This window comes from Schistosoma mansoni, chromosome 4 (genome assembly GCF_000237925.1).
Source record: "Schistosoma mansoni strain Puerto Rico chromosome 4, complete genome".
In the NCBI taxonomy this organism is placed as follows: Eukaryota; Metazoa; Platyhelminthes; class Trematoda; order Strigeidida; family Schistosomatidae; genus Schistosoma; species Schistosoma mansoni.
Window position 1 is genome coordinate 20,109,342 of NC_031498.1, and position 19,751 is coordinate 20,129,092.

At 32.3% G+C, this 19,751-nt stretch overlaps 1 protein-coding gene across 1 annotated transcript in view; it reads left to right on the forward strand.

The window, feature by feature from the left end:
* Smp_155850 (putative heterogeneous nuclear ribonucleoprotein k) overlaps positions 1–19,751 on the forward strand; it is a gene marked incomplete at both ends in the record, with an annotated part of 94,513 nt that overhangs the window by 29,210 nt on the left and 45,552 nt on the right. The window contains 9 exons of the mRNA XM_018797127.1: positions 3,165–3,389; positions 3,792–4,316; positions 6,538–7,100; positions 8,778–9,082; positions 10,281–10,396; positions 11,611–11,681; positions 14,048–14,123; positions 15,876–15,983; positions 18,363–18,537. Coding sequence (XP_018652200.1) covers positions 3,165–3,389; positions 3,792–4,316; positions 6,538–7,100; positions 8,778–9,082; positions 10,281–10,396; positions 11,611–11,681; positions 14,048–14,123; positions 15,876–15,983; positions 18,363–18,537 — 2,164 coding nt within the window. The remainder of the gene's footprint in view (positions 1–3,164; positions 3,390–3,791; positions 4,317–6,537; positions 7,101–8,777; positions 9,083–10,280; positions 10,397–11,610; positions 11,682–14,047; positions 14,124–15,875; positions 15,984–18,362; positions 18,538–19,751) is intronic.

Below are 19,751 nucleotides of genomic sequence, written 5' to 3' on the forward strand. Positions count from 1 at the left end.
TATTTCATCTGCAAGATTTGAATATTCTACATTAAGTCTTGTCAAGTTCCGATAGTCCAAACCATCGATCAGTCTCGAAATTTGCTGATACAATTATGAAGTGATTTTTTTATTCTTTAGTCATTATATTTACACACATCTATAAGTTATGAATATTTGGACCACAAAAAACATCAATTGATGTTACCTGTCCAATGAGTGCTATAGTTTTCGGTGAAATTCAGGAAACATGACACACATTTATTAAATATTTAAGGCTTATTATCAAGATTATGCATAATGGAAAACAGCTCTTTCAAAGCATACTGAACATCTTAATGAGGTCTAGAATAAAGTGTAAGAATGACGTAAAATCAAGATAGCCTTCGAATTCTTGTGCTGAATAAAACACCAAATATATATGATCTCTTATGTTTTTAAGCACTAACTTACTATTTCCACCATAGCTGATGAACCCAAATACGGAAAATCGTCTCTCCATATGGTTCTGAAGAAACATTTTAGATTAAGAAAAACACGTTTGCAATGTAAAACGAGACAGTGGAAAGCCTAACTTTTTAAAACGTCCAAGGTTGTTTTCGAACAAGAAAAACTGAGATGAAACAAGTATACTGTCACAAACAGGGATAATTTTTTATTGAATTAGAACGATCCATTCTTAACTTTTTAAAATAGATTTTCTTAATGAAATCAGTTCGTGTGTTCATTGAACTCATTTGATAAGTAAAATTTGATGACTTCATAACAAAAACGTTTTACGATTTATTTGTTTACAAAACCAGCATCCACGATCAAACACTTGGGACTCGAACCCAGGACATTTGGTCTCGTGCACGAATGCTTAACTTCTAGACCACTGAGTGGTAATCCAACGATGTTAATGTCTGAATTCAATCAGACCACGATATTGCGCGACCATCCACCACTGTCTTCAATGAGTAACTGTCTCACAACAGACACGGTTGAACCCCACTGGTCACGGCTTCTCACTAGAACTCCAGGAAATCCATCTCGTGCGTGAGATCGAAGTTCTGGTTTCGAGCCTCACGGGTGGGATCGTGGATGTGCACTTCTCATGAGTCCGATATTAGAACAAAACGGCTGTCCATGGCTTCCAGGTTTTTAATAGTGCTCTAACATTGATCGATTCATAATATTAATTTATTATATTACCCTTAAATATTTACGAGTACATAAACAGCTTGGACTTATTTGTTTATTTGCTTTTTTGACAAGTCGTTCTAACAGACTACAATGCATTTTGTTACTTTAGCAGTGAATGATAGTACTTTTACATAGGTAGCTGATTATTTTCTTTTTGTGTTTGACATAGTAGATTAATAATATTACTATTTTCAGGTCGTTTCAACGGGGTTGACGTTGTTCATCTGCTTTCCTTAGGTTTAGCAGATAACAATCTAATGAAGCAAAGTGAAGTGCCTTCATATTGCTCTTGAATAAACAAAGAAACAGATGAAATTAACGTTTATTTTAAACGTAATTAAATTATGTAGTCAGAACAATATGTTTTATTGTTATTTCATTCAAACATCGAATACCGCTTAGTGATACATGAAGAAACAATACTGAATAAAAAACATTCAAATATTATGTTGAATTAACCCTGGTAATGTTAAAAACTATCAAAAAGCTTTGAATTTAAATGAGTTAGAAGTCCCATACTAAGATTAGACGGCCGTTCAGTGATTCCAGGTTTCCAATGGTAGTCTAGCTGGGATCAACTTGTGAATTCAACTGTTGAAATTACTAGTTTTCACAAATCCCATACTGATAATAATATAAACATTGATAATGAACCTGTCTGTAAGCCGGATAAGTCAAAAATAAAGTTAATGATGAAATTTACAAAACTATGAACATGGTACAGTATCCGATTATAACTACCTATGGATAAGATATATTCAGAATGAGCTTATCTTGTACTTGAAATCAACTTTAAAAACATGACTTACGCTTTTAGCTTGCATCAGTGACAATGTCAAGATGAGATTTAAAAGCATCATAGCAACAACAAAAATTCAGTTTACTTATTGCAACACTAGTTTAACATCTATTTTAATCGTTTAAAGATCCCCATCATATTAAAAGACTAATATTTGAACGAAGAATATTCTTTTTGATAAATTCTCTTCAGGTTCTACAATGATATATCCAAATTAATAATCCGAAAAAAATGGTCAGGTTAAAGGCAAAGTACATTGTTTAAAGCATGTAAATTTAGGATTGTCAAACCAAATAGAATAAAACTGCTTATGTTGATATAGAATGCTAACTGGAATCTGCATATATGTTAAGTGAAAATTTAAGATCAATGATCAGAATAAACATGGGTCAGATAGAGTGAGAGAGATATGATAGTGCAACTACAATTCGATTGAGTGGAAGACTAAATTGTGTGAAAAATGAGTAAGACGTAATAAGGAGGAATCAATGCGAAGTGAATGAATCATGTTTAGGGGGGATTAATAATGATGTTTAACCAATAACAATATTATTAATAACAACAATAATAAATGCAAAGATTTGCGAATAAAGATAGGAGAGACAATTACATTTGACTATGAAAGGTCTTAAGTACATAGTCAAATTAGGTCATCCAATAGCTAAGATTACTATTGATTAATTGGCCTTGTGGTTGGCCAAGGGAGAAGTAAGGGTTGGAGATATTTCTTCTGTACGCATAGCTCCGGTTTCTTCATCCTGATGGCTACTGCCTCAGCCGTTTGAAGGACTTTAAACCTGGCAAGCTTTGGCAAAAAATTACTGACCCTATATTTAATTGAAAAGGATTGGTTTATACCGGCACTATGACCAGTTTGTACTAAATGGGCCAATATCGAGCTGTTTACTTTCTTCATCAGACCTTTGCTTAGCCACGCTGGGAGGTGTTCACGAGCACGAAAATGTAAATTCCTAGAACCTCGACCAATATAACTTCCTCCACAGGAGAAGTCGAGCTAATTTTTCACACAATTTAGTCTTCCACTTGATCGAAATGTAATTGCACTATCATATCTCTCTCACCACATCTATTTTAACTGTAAATTATTTCCTATTGTTTTAACATCATGTTATTTCATATTCGTTTTTCTATGAAAAGAAATATTTTCTAAAAATCTTTTCATAACTCTCACACTATCTAGGTGATTCTAGAGAATGCCAATAAAATTGGATCTAGTTGTTTACCACTTCAATTATATATTCAAATGGCAACTGTACTTGCTCATGGATTAATTCAACCTTGGCTACCGAAACCATTAAAATCAACATTTTCAGTTGATGAGAAAACTAAACCTGTACAACTTAATACACAACAAAAAAGTCAAAAGATGATTAGAGGAAAGTCAGCCAAATCAAGTTTTTATATTGTAAGTTATATAATAACTTTAACTAAATGGTAACCTATCTTTATTGAATTGTATAAAACAACAAAGCAGTTGGGGGACATTTGATTATACCTAGCCAATACAAAGGTTTAAATATACACTGTTTTCGAAAATCATAATTTGATATACTTATTCATTTGGAGAGTAGAATATTCGTTTTTTTAATTTGAAATTATACACTGAGTCGATTTACATCATATATCTCTTTATTAAAACACCTACAATTGAAGCGGTACTCATAGATTCTATACAACTGATGAGAACCGATGAAGTAAAGTGAGTAACCGTTAAATTTCCCTGTTTTGTTGTACTTTTTTCCAGTTTATCCATTTAACATTACATTTAAAAATCTTATGCTTAACCTTTATTTTTATCAAAACCCAGGCACCACCAGAAGGACATCCTCACATTAAAAAAGCCATAGAATGGTTGATATTAGCTGGGAAACTATGTGAACCAACTAGGTTGGATCTACTTCAAAATATTGACGAGTCATATCAATTACAACCAGTTGTACCAATTAGTACACGTTCATCTCTAATAGCTTGCTGGCTGTTAGCAAAACAGTTGATTACCAACCCTCCAGTATGTCGAAATTTATTTCCATTGGATCTATCAACTGAAACTACCAATTATACTGAAATAAATACTACATCAGATTCTGACAGTCAAACTCGTAAACTCGTATTGACTAATCAAAAAGAAGCTCAAATCTACTTGGAGTCTTTAATTACTCGCACACTATTAGCAGTACATTCATTATGGCTTACTAATAAGCATAAATATATAACTGAATGGCCTGTTGCAGTATCAAAGCTTATTGATGAACAAAGTACGCAGACATTAGTTGAACCACTGAAACAAGGAGATATATTAGCTGGATTCAAAGATTCCCCGACACTGACAGAGGTAACTATCGATCATTTAATTTATCTACATATGTACTTGTTTGATTATTTGCTTATCAAATTTATTCTCTATTGTTATCATCAGTATTTCATGAATTAAGTATACTATCAAATCAAAGCAGGATTATTCTTTATCAAAACCTCTTACTTACTAAACAGATACTGACTTCTTTTTTAGCCGAAAATATTGTTAGTTATTAAAGGAAAATATTCCTGTAATCATACGATTTAATTTGCCTGCAAATGTAAAAAAACAATTTTTAATTTTATACTTCAATTCGCGGTATAATTTTGATGAACATCAAAAGAGAAAATAGTAAGTATTCTTCAAAGTACTTTGTCTTGGACTCACCTTTCCAATGCTATTCATTCTCTTTATGTCTTTCGCCTGTCACTAGCGATTACGAGAGAAGAATTAAAAATTGTACTGTATAAATATTTGTGATTGTTGGTTTAACTATGCCTAACAGAATACAAGCCGACAATACTTACTTTCTAGCGTATTTGTGAACTCTAGAAATCTTCAATATTTAGACTCTGAATGAAACTAGAGATCAAAAATATGAAAGAAACTTTGATTGCAGAGTAAGTTCAAGCACAGGAAACGTAAGGTACATAAAAAAGTACAATAACCTATAAATCCTAGATGCTTCTATCCTAGCACTTATTCAGATTAGTGAAAAGCATAGTTAGTTGGCCTCTAGATTTTTACGGAAAGTATACAGGATATTGGTTGTCTAAAAGTAATTGCGAGCATTTTCTAGTCTTCCATTTTTTCCAACAATTATGAGTATCATCTAACAATAACCATGAATTTAAGGCTTCTAATTAAAGAGTGATCAGGGACCTGGTATGTGCCCTTTGTTACTGACAATCTGCAAAAAATAACGTCTGGTAAACTTTAAATCGTCTTTAAGAAGGTGAATTCTGTCAAATTTCACGATCATTATTTGTAACTTCAACTTTTTTTAATAAACTGAATATAATTTTACCCATATGATTAAAAAATATTCAGTTGTGTTGTTGTTTCAGGTGTCTCAAAAATAAGTTCCATGGTTGTTTGTAGGAAAGATATTCATCTTCCAAATTCAGTAACAACTGGTTAGATTGATCTCGGTTACCCGTTTTCAAATAGAATATACTTCTGATACTTAAGGGCATGTTACTACCAACTACTTATAAGTAGTACTGAGTTTATTAATCAAATATGACTAATTTTCTGTGGTTTATTATAGTCCATCTGTTAACCAATCAAATCAGAAGTGAAAGCTAACTGGTATTGGTATATTCAGAATAACGGACTAAACGTGCATGAAAATATCACTCACGCATAGTCAACTGAGTTTTTGGTTTACGACATGTTCATCACATTTTTTTCAAGTTTTTACACCAAATTTCTCCATAGGAGTGTGGTGTACATGGCTACGTATCACTGAACATCTTGATATGTGTTTAGTTTCCTCCAGTTGTTGATATATCTCCAAAAGTCTTTGATTTCTTCTTGAGCAAAAGTATTTCTAATTATCCTTTTTCAATAAATATTAAACTATTTGAAGCACCACTAGTTAACGATGGCTTATGGTTTATTCTCATTATTATTTCGGAAAATTCCATCAAATAACCTTCATTACTACTTTAAGTTGATTCTTTTATATTCGCACTATATATATCGACCATTTTACGCATTTCTGAATCTATTGAGATAGATTAGCTGAATTTCCTTATGATGAAACAATTAATGAATTACCCAACCCGAAGAACATAGTAATCTGATTTTTGACGTCCAGTGACATATTTTATCAATGTACGACACAGTGTTAAATTTTAATGCAGCAAATTAAAAAAAAACACAACACAAAGGAAGTCGACCCAAAAACGAAACTCAATGAAAAAAATTTTCAACAATGAATTAGATATTTCTACTGTACAAATAAAAACAATAAGTATCTTATTTCTCGAAAGGTAGTGAAAACGTAATATTCTTGTAACAATTATCAGATTCTTATAATTTCAAATGCATAATGGCACTTCTTCTTAGATGCCAACTATATGGTCTCAGTTGAATACTTCAGTCACCGTATGTTGAACATATAAGTGTATGCTTCGTATTCAGTAAATCAAGGGACGTTCTTTTAAATTTAACAGTATATTTTGTATAATAATTGCTGACAGTCAATTTTTATCAGCCCTAACTATCAACATTTATTTATCTCTTCTTTAAGGCTATTCATTTGATGCAATTAACATTTTGCAATCAAAAGTCTAATGTACACATGGAACATCCCACAAGTAAATCAAATACAATCAAAGAACAAGAAAACAATATTAAATATGATTTAAGATTAAGTCAAGCACCCATAGAACGTTTCACAGAACTTGAATTATGGACTCGTTTAGCTATGACTGCATTTATAACATCACAATTTTCATCTATTCTAGACATTATTGATATGTCTAATATTCAAATAGAGTTATATCAAGGGGTTAAAAAATCCGATGTGAATATCAATTATTGGTTAGTTCACTTACTTTGTCTAAGAGGTTTAGCCATATTTGGTATATCAAATCAAATGAAACTGTTTCGTCAACAAAATCTAAAAACCAGTGGAAAGTATACCCAACAACAGCAACAAACACGCGGCAAACAACGTTTGACCGATATGAAATTTAAGCATGTTGAACTTCTGGGCCAAAAGCGTAATAAAAGCACAACTAGTGAAGATAGTCAATCAATTGAGAACAGCTTATTTGAAGCGGGAGAAGAGGCGTTCTATAAAGCATCCAAGTAAGATTAATTTGAAATTGTATTTTCCTTATATCATACATTACCAACGATTAAAATGACAAGTGTACTTGAATAAAGTAGGCTGTAGAGGAGATATTTCATATCGTTATACTTCTTATCAGCATTCTAACAAAGGACTAACAAAAGAAAACAGGCAAGCAATCGATAATGAATCCGAACTTTCTCTGATTTAACTAAACTTGATTCAAAACCTTGTATATGTAGCCAAACAAGTTGTAGTCAATGCAGATATTAAAGGTAATGATGTGTGAAATAAGTTGAGCAGATCAAAAGGTTAAAAAAAGGAAAGCTATAACGATTAATCTCGATTTACTTTCATGTAAAATCTTGATCAGATTATCCTTGTACTTTTATAAAACCTACTGTTAATACGATTAATTTGTTAAGTCAAATTATGTTGGAACGTGTGCCATGCTCTCTTAACCGCAACAGATTAACATTCATAACATCATGAAGTAATTTAAATTCTTAGGGCGGGTAATTTATATTCATTACCAACGGTTCCTCAATAAGCCAGAAATACCTTGAAAACATCTTTAACCACATGTCTGTAACCTTATTATATCTTCTGTCTTTTCAGCCGAAAAGTAACACTCTCAACTTATGTATAGGACACTTATCCCATATCTTGTAAACTATCCCTTGTAAATATTTAGTTCTATTGAGTGTTAAATAAATAGAGTGAAATAAAGAAGGTTAGAATAGTGAGATCAGTTGCAAGATCTTTTTTGAATACCAAATATCGATCCAAAAATATGACAGGTTGTAGTTTAAGTTGATTGTAATAGACATTTCAGTAAACTATCTACAAACTTGATTTTATGAGATAGATGAGTTTAAACATTCGAAATTGAGTATCAGCTTGCTTTTATATATTCAAGATCCATCTAGAATATAACATCGTTTGGAGTTTAATTATAAACTTTCCTAACTGTACTCTTAATGTAATGAGCTGAACAGTTATAAGTGAAATTGTTATGCCCCGATAACAATAGTGAATGGTAACTTTGGGATCTATTTATGAACTAATACTGTGCATATATTTTTTATCGTATAATTGCTAAATAAGTAAACTATTCATATTATTGTTTTCCTTATTATAAGCTTTATTTTGACATATAGGCTATTATTATACGATTTGCCATTCTCGAGTTTTCCGTAGTCTATTAATTACTGCCTCCCACATTCACAGCCACATTTGGCCAAATCTTGTACACATGTTATTTTCTATTTTATGGTACGATGTGGTTAGTTTGATTGGTATATAAACACAGTATGTTTGAGAATAATGATTCATATTGCAGAGGCTGTTATTGGTGTTCTGGACTTAACTGGCTAGGCTAGGCAGAAAGCATGGCCGATGCGCACCCTAGACTGCTCGTACGGTTTTCGTATGTCACTGTTCCAATCGATAATTCGCTGCTCTCTGACTGGTGGTTTTATCACGTCATACATTGACAAGGCATTCACTTGGCCACACATTTATAACAGAAATGATACATGCTCACGAAAGAAGTAAGATTTAGTGGCCAGTCTTTATTTCTCACACTTGCATATATGAGTAATATCTTGATTCCTCATTGGTAATGATTTCTGTACTTTTAATTACTATATAGTTTGTCCTTGTCTAGATTTGTTACTAATTCTTTAATCTAGTATTGCTCATAAAATTGGACGTTATGATCTACTGGTCATGTCAGCTGCATTATATTGGTCATTATTAAATCATTCAGTTTTGGCACCATCAAACCAAATCACTAATGTTTTACAAAAAATAGAATCGTTTTCAAAGAAGATTGAAAATATAACCAAATGGTTAGGTCAGTGTATGAAAACTGAAGTAAGAAATGAGTTAGCAGCTCAAATTCGAAACAGTGAAAATAAACAAGATTTAACTACAGAGTTTTCTACTTTGAAATTGGAATCTATTCTAATGGATTCCGTCAAGTGTAAAAAAGAAGGTATGTCGATTTAGTCAATTTTTTACATTTAAACATTTTAGTCAGTATTTTTCAGATATCGAACATAGATCACTTTATGAGATGTAAATAAATCTCTTTGAATCTCAAAATAACTCTTACATGTTTCCATTAGTTTGACTTGAAAACGTTAATGAAAACAAAACCTTTGAATCCTGGTTGGTAATACTCTTCAAATATATGTCCTAGGAAAAGTTGTTTACACAGTATGGAGTGTTGAAGAACTTTTAAGAAACCAATAGTATAGTTTACCAAGTACTTCATTATTTAATTGGTTAATTGAACAGATTTAAGTTTCGAAACAACACAATGGCAAGTCCGTCTTGAAACAGTTCACAAATGAGCGAGTGATTGTTTGTTTAATTAGATGGTGACTGAAGTAATTTCTTAACGAAAGATATCTTTTGTCATATTGTGATACTAGCTGGAAAACCAGTAGAAGATGGAGACACTTAAATAACTATTTTCCCCTTATTCAAGATCCCTCAACTGCAAGTGCTCACAACTCCATAGTGGTTCCAGCCTAGTGGAATAAAGTCCCGTGATGAGCATAATGTTATTCAGGATACAGGAATCCGAATCTGATTACCGTAATTTTCCAATCCTGTAAACTGAATAGATAGTCGCTAATTATGTCAAAGTATGGTGGATCAAACCACCAAAATAACTACTCATAGCGCTGATATTTGAAATACAACGACTTTGAAATAATTACTACATAACGTTCTGCTGAATTTCAGAAAGAACTATCAGTCCCAACAATATTTTCGATGTTTTATTGATAAGTTATAAGGTTACAGGTATCTTGAAAATCAAGAATAGAAAGCAATAAATAATAATGTTTTGGTTGTCCCAGTCCAGTAGTCACGTTACAAATCTTGGTTCATGGATTCATTTATGACTTTTATCTCAATATGACATTCGTAAGACGTTTTGTCAAATTTTACCTTGCTAAATAGTGTTACTCTTAGTGACAGGTGACCAGACAACAATACCTAAATCGCCTCTGCTTTTGATAGTGATTTTAATTTGTCGTGACATAAGGAAAACAAATGTGATCACAATTCACCAAACTTATTATTCTAAAATATGACACAATACTTCGTTACATAATGATGCTTTTTAGAAGAACTTTCACTAAGAATTTTATTGTTTATTTGTTTTTCTTTACTAATCTTAGTTTCAAGTTTATATGAAACAGTAGTTATTCCATATCCAACCGTTAATCAATTTGAAATGGATTTACAGCTAAGAGTTGATATGTATAAAGCTTTATACAATGTTCATTCAGAACAGGTAAATGACCAAATTAACTGTTATTGACTGTCACTGGTTAACATTATTTTCCCGTATTATGTGTTATGAAAAGCGATGTCACAGCCACAAAACTGGTCGTAAATATTCGGGTTTGAATGTAATTAGTTGCTAATGTCTGTTTAAAAACCTTTCTTTGAATATGCACTAGTTAAGTCCTCATACATACCTTTGTACTGAGCGTTACTTATGGTTATCAAGTAAATGTTATGGAATAAAGCTAGTATTAGTATTATTACTTCGGTTTTTCTAAATTAATACGAGAAGCGCCTGTGTTCGAGCGCAGATAACCTACGATAATCAAATTTTTGACCAAAGTACACTATAAACGGGAATCAAAAACCGAAATAAACTGACCTACAACAAGGGTCATTTTCATTTGCTCAAACTACAAAATGTTTGGTAAATTATTTGACACAAAGACAAACATGATTAAAAGTCATTTAAAACACAAGTGATTGTAAGATATGGATTTTATTGGTCATTCAGTAATCAATGAAATTAAGACTTAAAAATCAGACTTACCTATCGCTACAACTATCCTACAATATCAGTGAATGTTAACAAATGAATGGAAATATTGTAAAATTAGACGTGGGTTCCATCTTCCAAAAGAATCACCAAAAAAAATTGTTCCATAGTAGCATCCCAAAAAGACAATATAAGCTTTAGGATTAAACCATCCACCTCAGAAAATACAAAAACCCCGAAAAGGATTAACCTTTTTTTAGTTAGAAGTGTTTGTTTTTAACGATAAATCTGATTTCTTCAGAATACTGACTGGAATCATAGTTTCAAAGGGAATTTTTATCCTGTCAGCACTAGAGGGATAAAGTGATGTAACTTTTGGATGATCCGTTATTTAAAATATGAAAAGTACAACTACCAACTATGGAAATGAATTGACTCTGAATATCATAGAATGAAATAATAAATTTTTACAACTTTTTACTCTAAAGAAGTGGCTTACATCAAGTCAAGAAATGTCAAAAACAAAATTTTTTCTACTCATTGGGATACAACAAAAATATATTTATTATTTTAAAGAAAAGTATACTGTGACCTGAAAGAGTTGATAACATTGTCTTCTATGACATCCTAAACCTGGGTGTAAGTGTTATTTCACATTGGATTATGGACTAGGAATATGATGAAATAATATTATAATTTACCTTTATTTTCAATGCTTTCTCAAGGGGAATTTCACCGAAGCATTAACTGTGCTGGCTAAAGCTACAAGTAGCTTACCGCGTACTAAACACAGAATGTAAGTAAGTCGCTTTAATACATGAATTAATTAAGCAAGATTATAAGCATGATACATATAATATTCTCACTATAATTTAATATATTGAAAGAATTTCTTCGATGTTTATGCGAATCCTTCCCAGAATAACTTATTCAGTAATGTAGGATCCGTAAAATCCAAATCATACAGAGAGAGATATGCTTAAAAATTATCAAACCCAAAATTTAAGCATTAAAAGAAAACACAATTTAATCTAAGTACTGTTAACATAAAAGCTAGTGCAAATGTATATATATTTAAGGAACTCCAAGTTTTCGTCGTTATCACTTCACAACCCAAGTGTAAATGATAAGGTAATGAATCAAGAAAACGGTCAATCTGATTCATTTACTAAATACATACCGCATTATTGAATTTTTCATCATCATACATAACTTTTTTGACTTTAGTGAACATGGTTTGTTTCTTCAGGTAATGAAGTGAATATTTTAAGAATATCTGAGGTAATTATGTGAAATCAAACTTTTCTAGAATACCCATGTTACTTGTATTTATTATAAATAAGATAATATAGTATATTTCAGTGAAATGAAGGTGCAAGATTCTGTAGTTGCATAATTTTCCACTCACCCAGTTGAACAAAGACATATTGTTGTGAAGCTGGGATGAATACACTTTGAGAAGAAATTACTGACTCACTTCTGAATTTATATCTAACCATCATAAAAAATAAACAAGCTGTAAAAGTAAGACAACCGCCTTGTTCGTGAAGTAATTACCCTGTATACTTCGCTCGCATAAAGAAGTTACTTATAGGTGCCAGGTATAAAACATTTAAGCATAAGCACAAGTTGGTTTCTTTTGACAAAGAATTAGTTAATAATTTACCAGTTGAATGTTAATGAATAGAGGATAAATCTAAGTCTTCTAAAGTCACACTAAATTTCTGATTTCTATTCAGTGATTGATGCTAGGATTACTTGAAATTGATCACCTCCTGAGGATTCTAAAATTAGCATTATTTAACGTCTAGATATTCATCACGGAATTTCCAATCCGCTATTCAACTGAACTTACATTTTATTGATGGATATTGTTGAATTTCGACTATTCTTCAAAAATATCTTAGATTTAGCTGTTAAAAATTAAATAATTAGAAACTATACTCAATAAAAGGACTAATCTGCATTATTGGAAATCAAAACTAATCACTTTTGACTTGTTAAAATCATATAATCATAACCATTTTTTACGTTGTTTTGCTAATCAAGACAATCCTCGCATAATAAGTAAAAGAAACTAAAGAACAATTGACTTTCGTACTTTGTGTCACGGACTAACCTTGGACTACCATTAAAATTCACGAAGCCGTGAACAGATATTTTATACTAGTATGACACTCCTCACTAGTACACATCTATATCGTTACGGGATATCAAATCCAGTTCTTCCAAACCTTGTGGCAAATCTTAACCTTTTGACCATCTAGCTACCACCCGAAAACTTCCATCTCTAACAGTATTTAATTCATGATATTGAGCAATCAGCTGCTACTCCTCATGATCGACAGTATTAAATTCTACTGGTCATGACTACTTCAAAAACTACCTATTGAGATTAGTCACTAATGAGTACATGATTAATATTAGCATGGCCGGTTTGTGAGGATGGTCGAGTTTAATAGTTTGCATGGCGAATTGATCTTTATAGACTGTTTCCCTAAATAATAGATAAAGCAAACCTTCGCCCTACACTATCTATTTTATCGTCTATTTTTAAGATTATCAACTGATGACAACAATATTGTTAACCACATTTATGACTGTTTCGGGATTACCAGTTATTATTAAGAAGTGCTCTCATTTACAGGGTTGTATGTTACATTTTTTGACAGTTTGATATTAGTTCATAGAGTTATTTGCATACACAGTGATACGACACCAGTAAAAAATATTCTGCATTGTTTGGAGCGATTGGCAAGTTACTGTGTAGATAACGCCTTACTAGTATTGTAGTGAACAAAACACCGGTTGAGAACAATCGAAAGTATTTAAGCAAAAATTACAGACTATCTCAGTAAATTCTGAAAACCATACAATGGACAGTTAATTTGCAAATTAACAACCAATTGTTTCAGTCTTCACTGTTTCTTCTCTAATTCCATTGCTCATGGATTTTCCAAACGATTGCGCTTCATTTCAGTTCTTTGATCATCGGTCTTCTGCCAAAATACATTCTATGTCTGACCAACACCATATACTACTTATATAGATATAAGTAGACCGCACCACAGTATTACCATTCTTGTAAAAAAGGTTTACTTGTCATCTTTATCAAATTCAACTGAGTTTATTCTATATCTTACAATATATTTTGCTATTTAGGTCATTGTTTCGTCAACTCGTAGTTACAAAAGCCAAATTAGGTCAGTCAATAGAATTGGACATGCAAAAATTCACAGTAAGCTTAGTTTAATAAAAATCTTTGCAAATCATTACTATTGTCTGTTAACTTTCAATTCAGTAGTATATCTTCCAATAATAATTAAGTTAGTGTTGATAATATTAGTCTTAATTCTTCAAACAGATACAAAGTCTCATGAATAATAATGAATACAACTAGTGCTGAACAATAAATTAACAGTTAAGATTGATGATTGAAGGTAAGTAGTAACAAAAGTTTCTTAGACAATGCTTACTTACTTACGCCTGTTACTCCCAATCGAGCATAGGCCGCCGACCAGCATTCTCTAACCCATCCTGTTCTGGGTCTTCCTTTCTAGTTTTATCCAATTTTTGTTCACTTGCCTGTCTGTCTCCATTTCTCGGCGTAATGTGTTCTTTGGTCTTCCTCTTTTCGTTTGGCCTTCAGGATTCCATGTGAGGGCTTGTCTTGTGACGCAGTTGGGTGATTTCCTCAAGGTGTGCCCAATCCACTTCCAGCGCTTCTTCCTCATTTCTTTCTCTGCTGGAATCTGGTTTGTTGTCTCCCGCAGTAGCTTGTTGCTGATAGTGTCTGGCCAACGGATCCTAAGTATGTTGCGTAAACAACTGTTTATAAACACCTGTATCTTCTGGATGACGACTTTCGTAGTTCTCCACGTCTCCGCTCCATACTACGGATGCACTACTGTTTTCGTTTAGCATACTTGTTAAACAATTCAAAGAGATGTTCCTTCTTTAAATTTGTTCCTAAAGACTAACTGATAACTGTTTTACAAATCAAATACTTTACCTATGATTTCTCTGCTTAGTGGTTTAAAATTTGATTGATGACTTACATCGAAGACACAAAACTAGTTAAAACCAAGTATTTGTCTTCGCTCTATTTGTCCTTCGAGGTTGGCCATGTATTTGTATAAGAACATGTTACTTTAATTTGAAATTAGGATTTGCAATTGATCTTCAATTCGTTGTTGATAAGAAGTTGTTGAATAACAGACCAACATATAGGAATATTGATCGGTGAATGTTTTATATTTCAAATTTAGACTCATCATACCACGTGATTAGAATGATCTCATTGGACTACTTATTCTGGCGTTGAACTAATCAGCAACATTCATTCATTTTTCTATTTTGATTTTAAATTTGATGAAAAACGTTTATAAAGAAGCCCGATTTTTTTAAACAAATAGGTCTTATCAGCCATACTAAATATTTTTTGTTAATATTCTTGCAGCTCAGTGAGATATGAGTTACTAAGATTAACAATAGTATTTATTGTCGATATGCATATTGTCACTGCCAATCCGTTCTTATGATAATGGATCATATCAGTTATTCCGTCACCAACTATGTTCATTAGACTGCGTGCTTTATTTCTATCTAAAGTTTGTGTTGATGATATTTTCTAGAATGATGATGAAAGTTTAATGATTAAACTAACCAGAAGGGAAAATGCAGTTCCCGCAAAAGCATCTTATTGAAGTACAAGTCCTCTACACTAAAACATGTATTTGGAAATAATATGAGATGCACAAAGAAAGTGACGAGATTTCTTTAACCCTTCTTATTTTGTCATTTTCACGTAGTCAAGCATCTCTTTACTTTGTTCAAATAGTTTGATATTACGTTGTAGTTTTCTCATATCTATGATGTTTGTTCCTAAACTAAGTCTAACAAAAAATAATAATTCCTATCGGGTATTTGCACTCAATCTGATTTATTCTTTGTACACTTTTCTCTGTAAATATTGATATATTTATTTTAGTCAGAACCAGAATATTTACAAGCACAAATATGGATAGAAATTGCTTATGCTAGTTCAGATATCAATGTTCAATTGATGGCATTTAAACAGTCAGTTAATGCTATAAAAGTAAATAAAAAAGTATTCTTTATTGAAGTTTGAATGATCATTTTACTATAATTAAAATACTAAAATAAATATTTCTATGCATACTCAGTATTGTATTTATTTAATTTATTTAAATACAAAAGTATTGGTGCAAGGAGGCACCAAATATATGTTTCACAAAAATCATTCGATTTGCGTGAGGAATAGGATACTGTCCTGGTGCCCAAACCGATGAAAGTGATTTTCTTAGGGGGCCTCTCCCCTAGCCTTTGACCTAGAAGTTTAATACACAAGTCAATGGAGCAACGTCAGAAGATGCAGTTCTATAGTAGCTAGCGACCAAAAATAGGTTTATACGCCATTTGTTCCCTCAGGATCCCGTTTTCCATGTTCACCACTGGTTTGGAATCAGGGTTTTCCAACTTCCCTAGATAGATTCACCATATCCACCAACCCGGTCAAAGCGGCGGACATTCATTTTTCGTTCTATAAATTTAATGAATAAAACCCCCACCGCGAGAAGACAGAGAGCAAGACTTCCCTGAGAGTTGCTGAATACGCGTGGTCATGTGCGAGCATTTCCACAGGGTGAGCCAACTCTTCCGACCTGCGGCCGTACCTTCTAATAATAGGATAAAACTATGTAGTTAGTCGTACATTATCAGCAACGCTGATTAACCTGTATAATCATTAAGAATTCAATTCAAAATGAGTCGAAAGTGTTAGAATTTAAGTTCAACTTAAAAATGGTATTAACGATTTGAATTCATTCACACTAGCGTGAAATAATTTTAAGACTAAAGAATTGTTTTTGAAGTATACTTAGATATGTGATAAACAATTTAATTTTCGTAATTTCATATAGTTAAACTTATCAAATGTATGTATATCTTAAAGAAGCCTGATGAACAGAACTATCTAGAAATTTATGCTAACGAAATATCAATATGATTTTTCATAGTTGAAACCATGAGTCAATTGAAGCTAGACCACCATAGAAAACCTGGAAGCACTGGATGGCCGTTTCGTCCTATTAACCCCTTCTGATTATAATCATATGCTCACTAGTGACTGACTTCAAGACACATGTCCTGGAGTTCTAGTGGGAAGCAGTGACCAGTGAAGTTTAACCACGTCTGTTGTGAGATAACAACTCACTGAAGACAACTGATGAACGGTTGCTCTGGCGCGAGAATGGTAAGTCTTGGTTTCGAATCTCGTGAGTGCGGGATAGTGGGTGCGCACTACTGAGGAGTCCCATAACAGGACGAAACGGCCGTCCAGTGCTTCCAGGTTTTCCATGGTGGTGTAGCTTCAATTGACTCATGATTTCAACTATGAAAAATAATGAAATCTCCACAAAAACCCTTCTGATTATCAATATGGTGTTACTATATACTAAGAAATTAAGTTTTAGGCCAATCACAAAAGTTGAAAACTTTACTTCAAACATGAGTTAACTAATGAATCAACTATTAAATAGTTATGTGTTTAAAGTAATTAGTCCCTTTGATAAATTTCGATAGTGTAATAAGAAGACGATGATGATCAGAACTATGTGATATATTAGCGCAATACATTTCGAACAATCTGATCACACATATACTTGTTAAGAACATTTTTATATAAAAATAAAATGTCAACTAGACTGGAAATGGGGGTTAAGAGGAGACAAGGATAACAATAATAATAGTAATGATAATAGTAATAATAATAATGGTAATAATAATAATAGTAATAATAATAATAGTAATGATAATAATAATGTGAAAACAATCTGAAACCTAATCATTCTGTATAATAAGCTAATTTTACCAGGGTAGGTTTAAGGTGAAAACAAACTGTTTTTGAATACACAAAGAGGGTTTGAATTTTCGTATGGCTAAGACCTTTTATTTTTATATATAAATGTTCTTAACAGGTATATGTGTGATCAGATTGTTCGAAATGTATTGCTCTGATATATCACATAGTTCTGATCATCTTCGTCTTCTTATTACACTATCGAAAGTTATGTGTTTATTTCCTTACATTAAAATGGTTTAGATACAACATTATAATTGAAATGTTTCCCGGTTAAACAGTTGTTGAATGATATTCAATAAATGAATCAATATCCACTTATCATAGATATTACTTCTCAATTTTTTAACTTACTATACTGAATTAAATATTTGTTTGAGAGTAGATTGACAAGCATGCATGGTTAATTATCGTGTACTGTTTGATACTATTTTAAATTCAGTAGTAACAACTTGCATAGTAACATACAGGTATTTGAAATAAGCTGATGAATGAAACAAGTTGAATAATTCTTATCAGAAGGCATATATAATCAAATGACATTCATTCCAATTTAGTTGACCTCAATCATTGTATTCTTTTTGCTTTTCTTTGAAGAGTCCTGATTACTGGGTGTTGAAGTCGGATCTGTTGTTACAATTCGCTCAATGGTTATTTGCCCATGGATATGATATGCCTACATGTATAAGTTTAGCTGAAGAAGCTGTGGATATATTAAATGATTTATATAGAAAACATTGTGATTTAGATCAGTGCAAAGAAACGAAGTATGGTAAGGTCAATTTTTTCCTTAAAGTGATTATATAACTGTGGATTCAAGATAGGAACTGGATTAATGTAAAGACAGCTATTACTGTATATTCATATACATTAAAGAACCTCTTAAAGCAATAAAACTTTATATGAGTTTTTTCACTATTGGAACCATGTATATATATAGAAAGTGCTAAGTTATAAGATAGTAACCCGGTAACACATATATTGTCTAAAAGTTACAGATGTTGATTACATTACTGATAAAATGACATTAACAGGATTTGGAAGGGAAGCTTTTTGTATCTTATCAAAGCGCTATCAAGACTAGTAATACTTTAGGTTAAAAAGAAGACTGGTTTGTAGTATGAACATTTGATATGATGTAATTCTCTTTGTTTTTGAACATGTTAACTTTGTACCCTAGTAATACTGTGGGAAATTTAATGAGAACTGACTGTACGAAAACTCAGTTCTTTTGTTTCATCTCCCAAACCATTTATTCATCATGAATACCGATAAACATTAGTCAGTGGCACATTTTTTACTAGAGAAAAAACTCTGATGACTGTAGACTGTATCAACTTAAACTGATATGACGCTAGCTTACGATTTATTTAGTTCAACTGAAATTCAGGACTCAGTGGCCGAGTGGATAACGCAATGGCGTTTGAAGCGAAAGGTACTGGGTTCGAGTTCCACAGTGAACATCAACTCTAAGATGCAGGCACATCCATCTGACGAGTCCCAAACAGGACGAAACGCGCGCCCTGGATTCCACTGCTAGCCACTATCCATCTTTGCCTAGACAGTGAATTGTTGTGTCGTTTTACATATTATACTGTAATTGAACTGATTTCTTCCTCTGCTGGAATCTGGTTTGTTCTCTCCCACACAATAAGAAGAAATCAAACGTATTTATACAGTATAAAGTTGTCCTTGGGCAGCATTACAAAATAGCACACTAAAAAGATACAACGGACCAATAGCGTTAGAGATATTTCCAAGTGGGAAATACGGCTCGAAGGCGAAAGGAGCGCTTTTTGACCAAAAACAAGGAAATTCAAATTTTCAAAATAAAATTACAAAGTAAGTCATTCACCAAGTAATTTCTGGAGATTTCACATCCCCAACAGAGTTCCAGACGTCCTTCAAGTTGTAATATGCTGCTCTTGCTTTGCCGATCCCGCACCTCATATCTGCATCCAATCCTACGTGTTCATCTTTGATGCT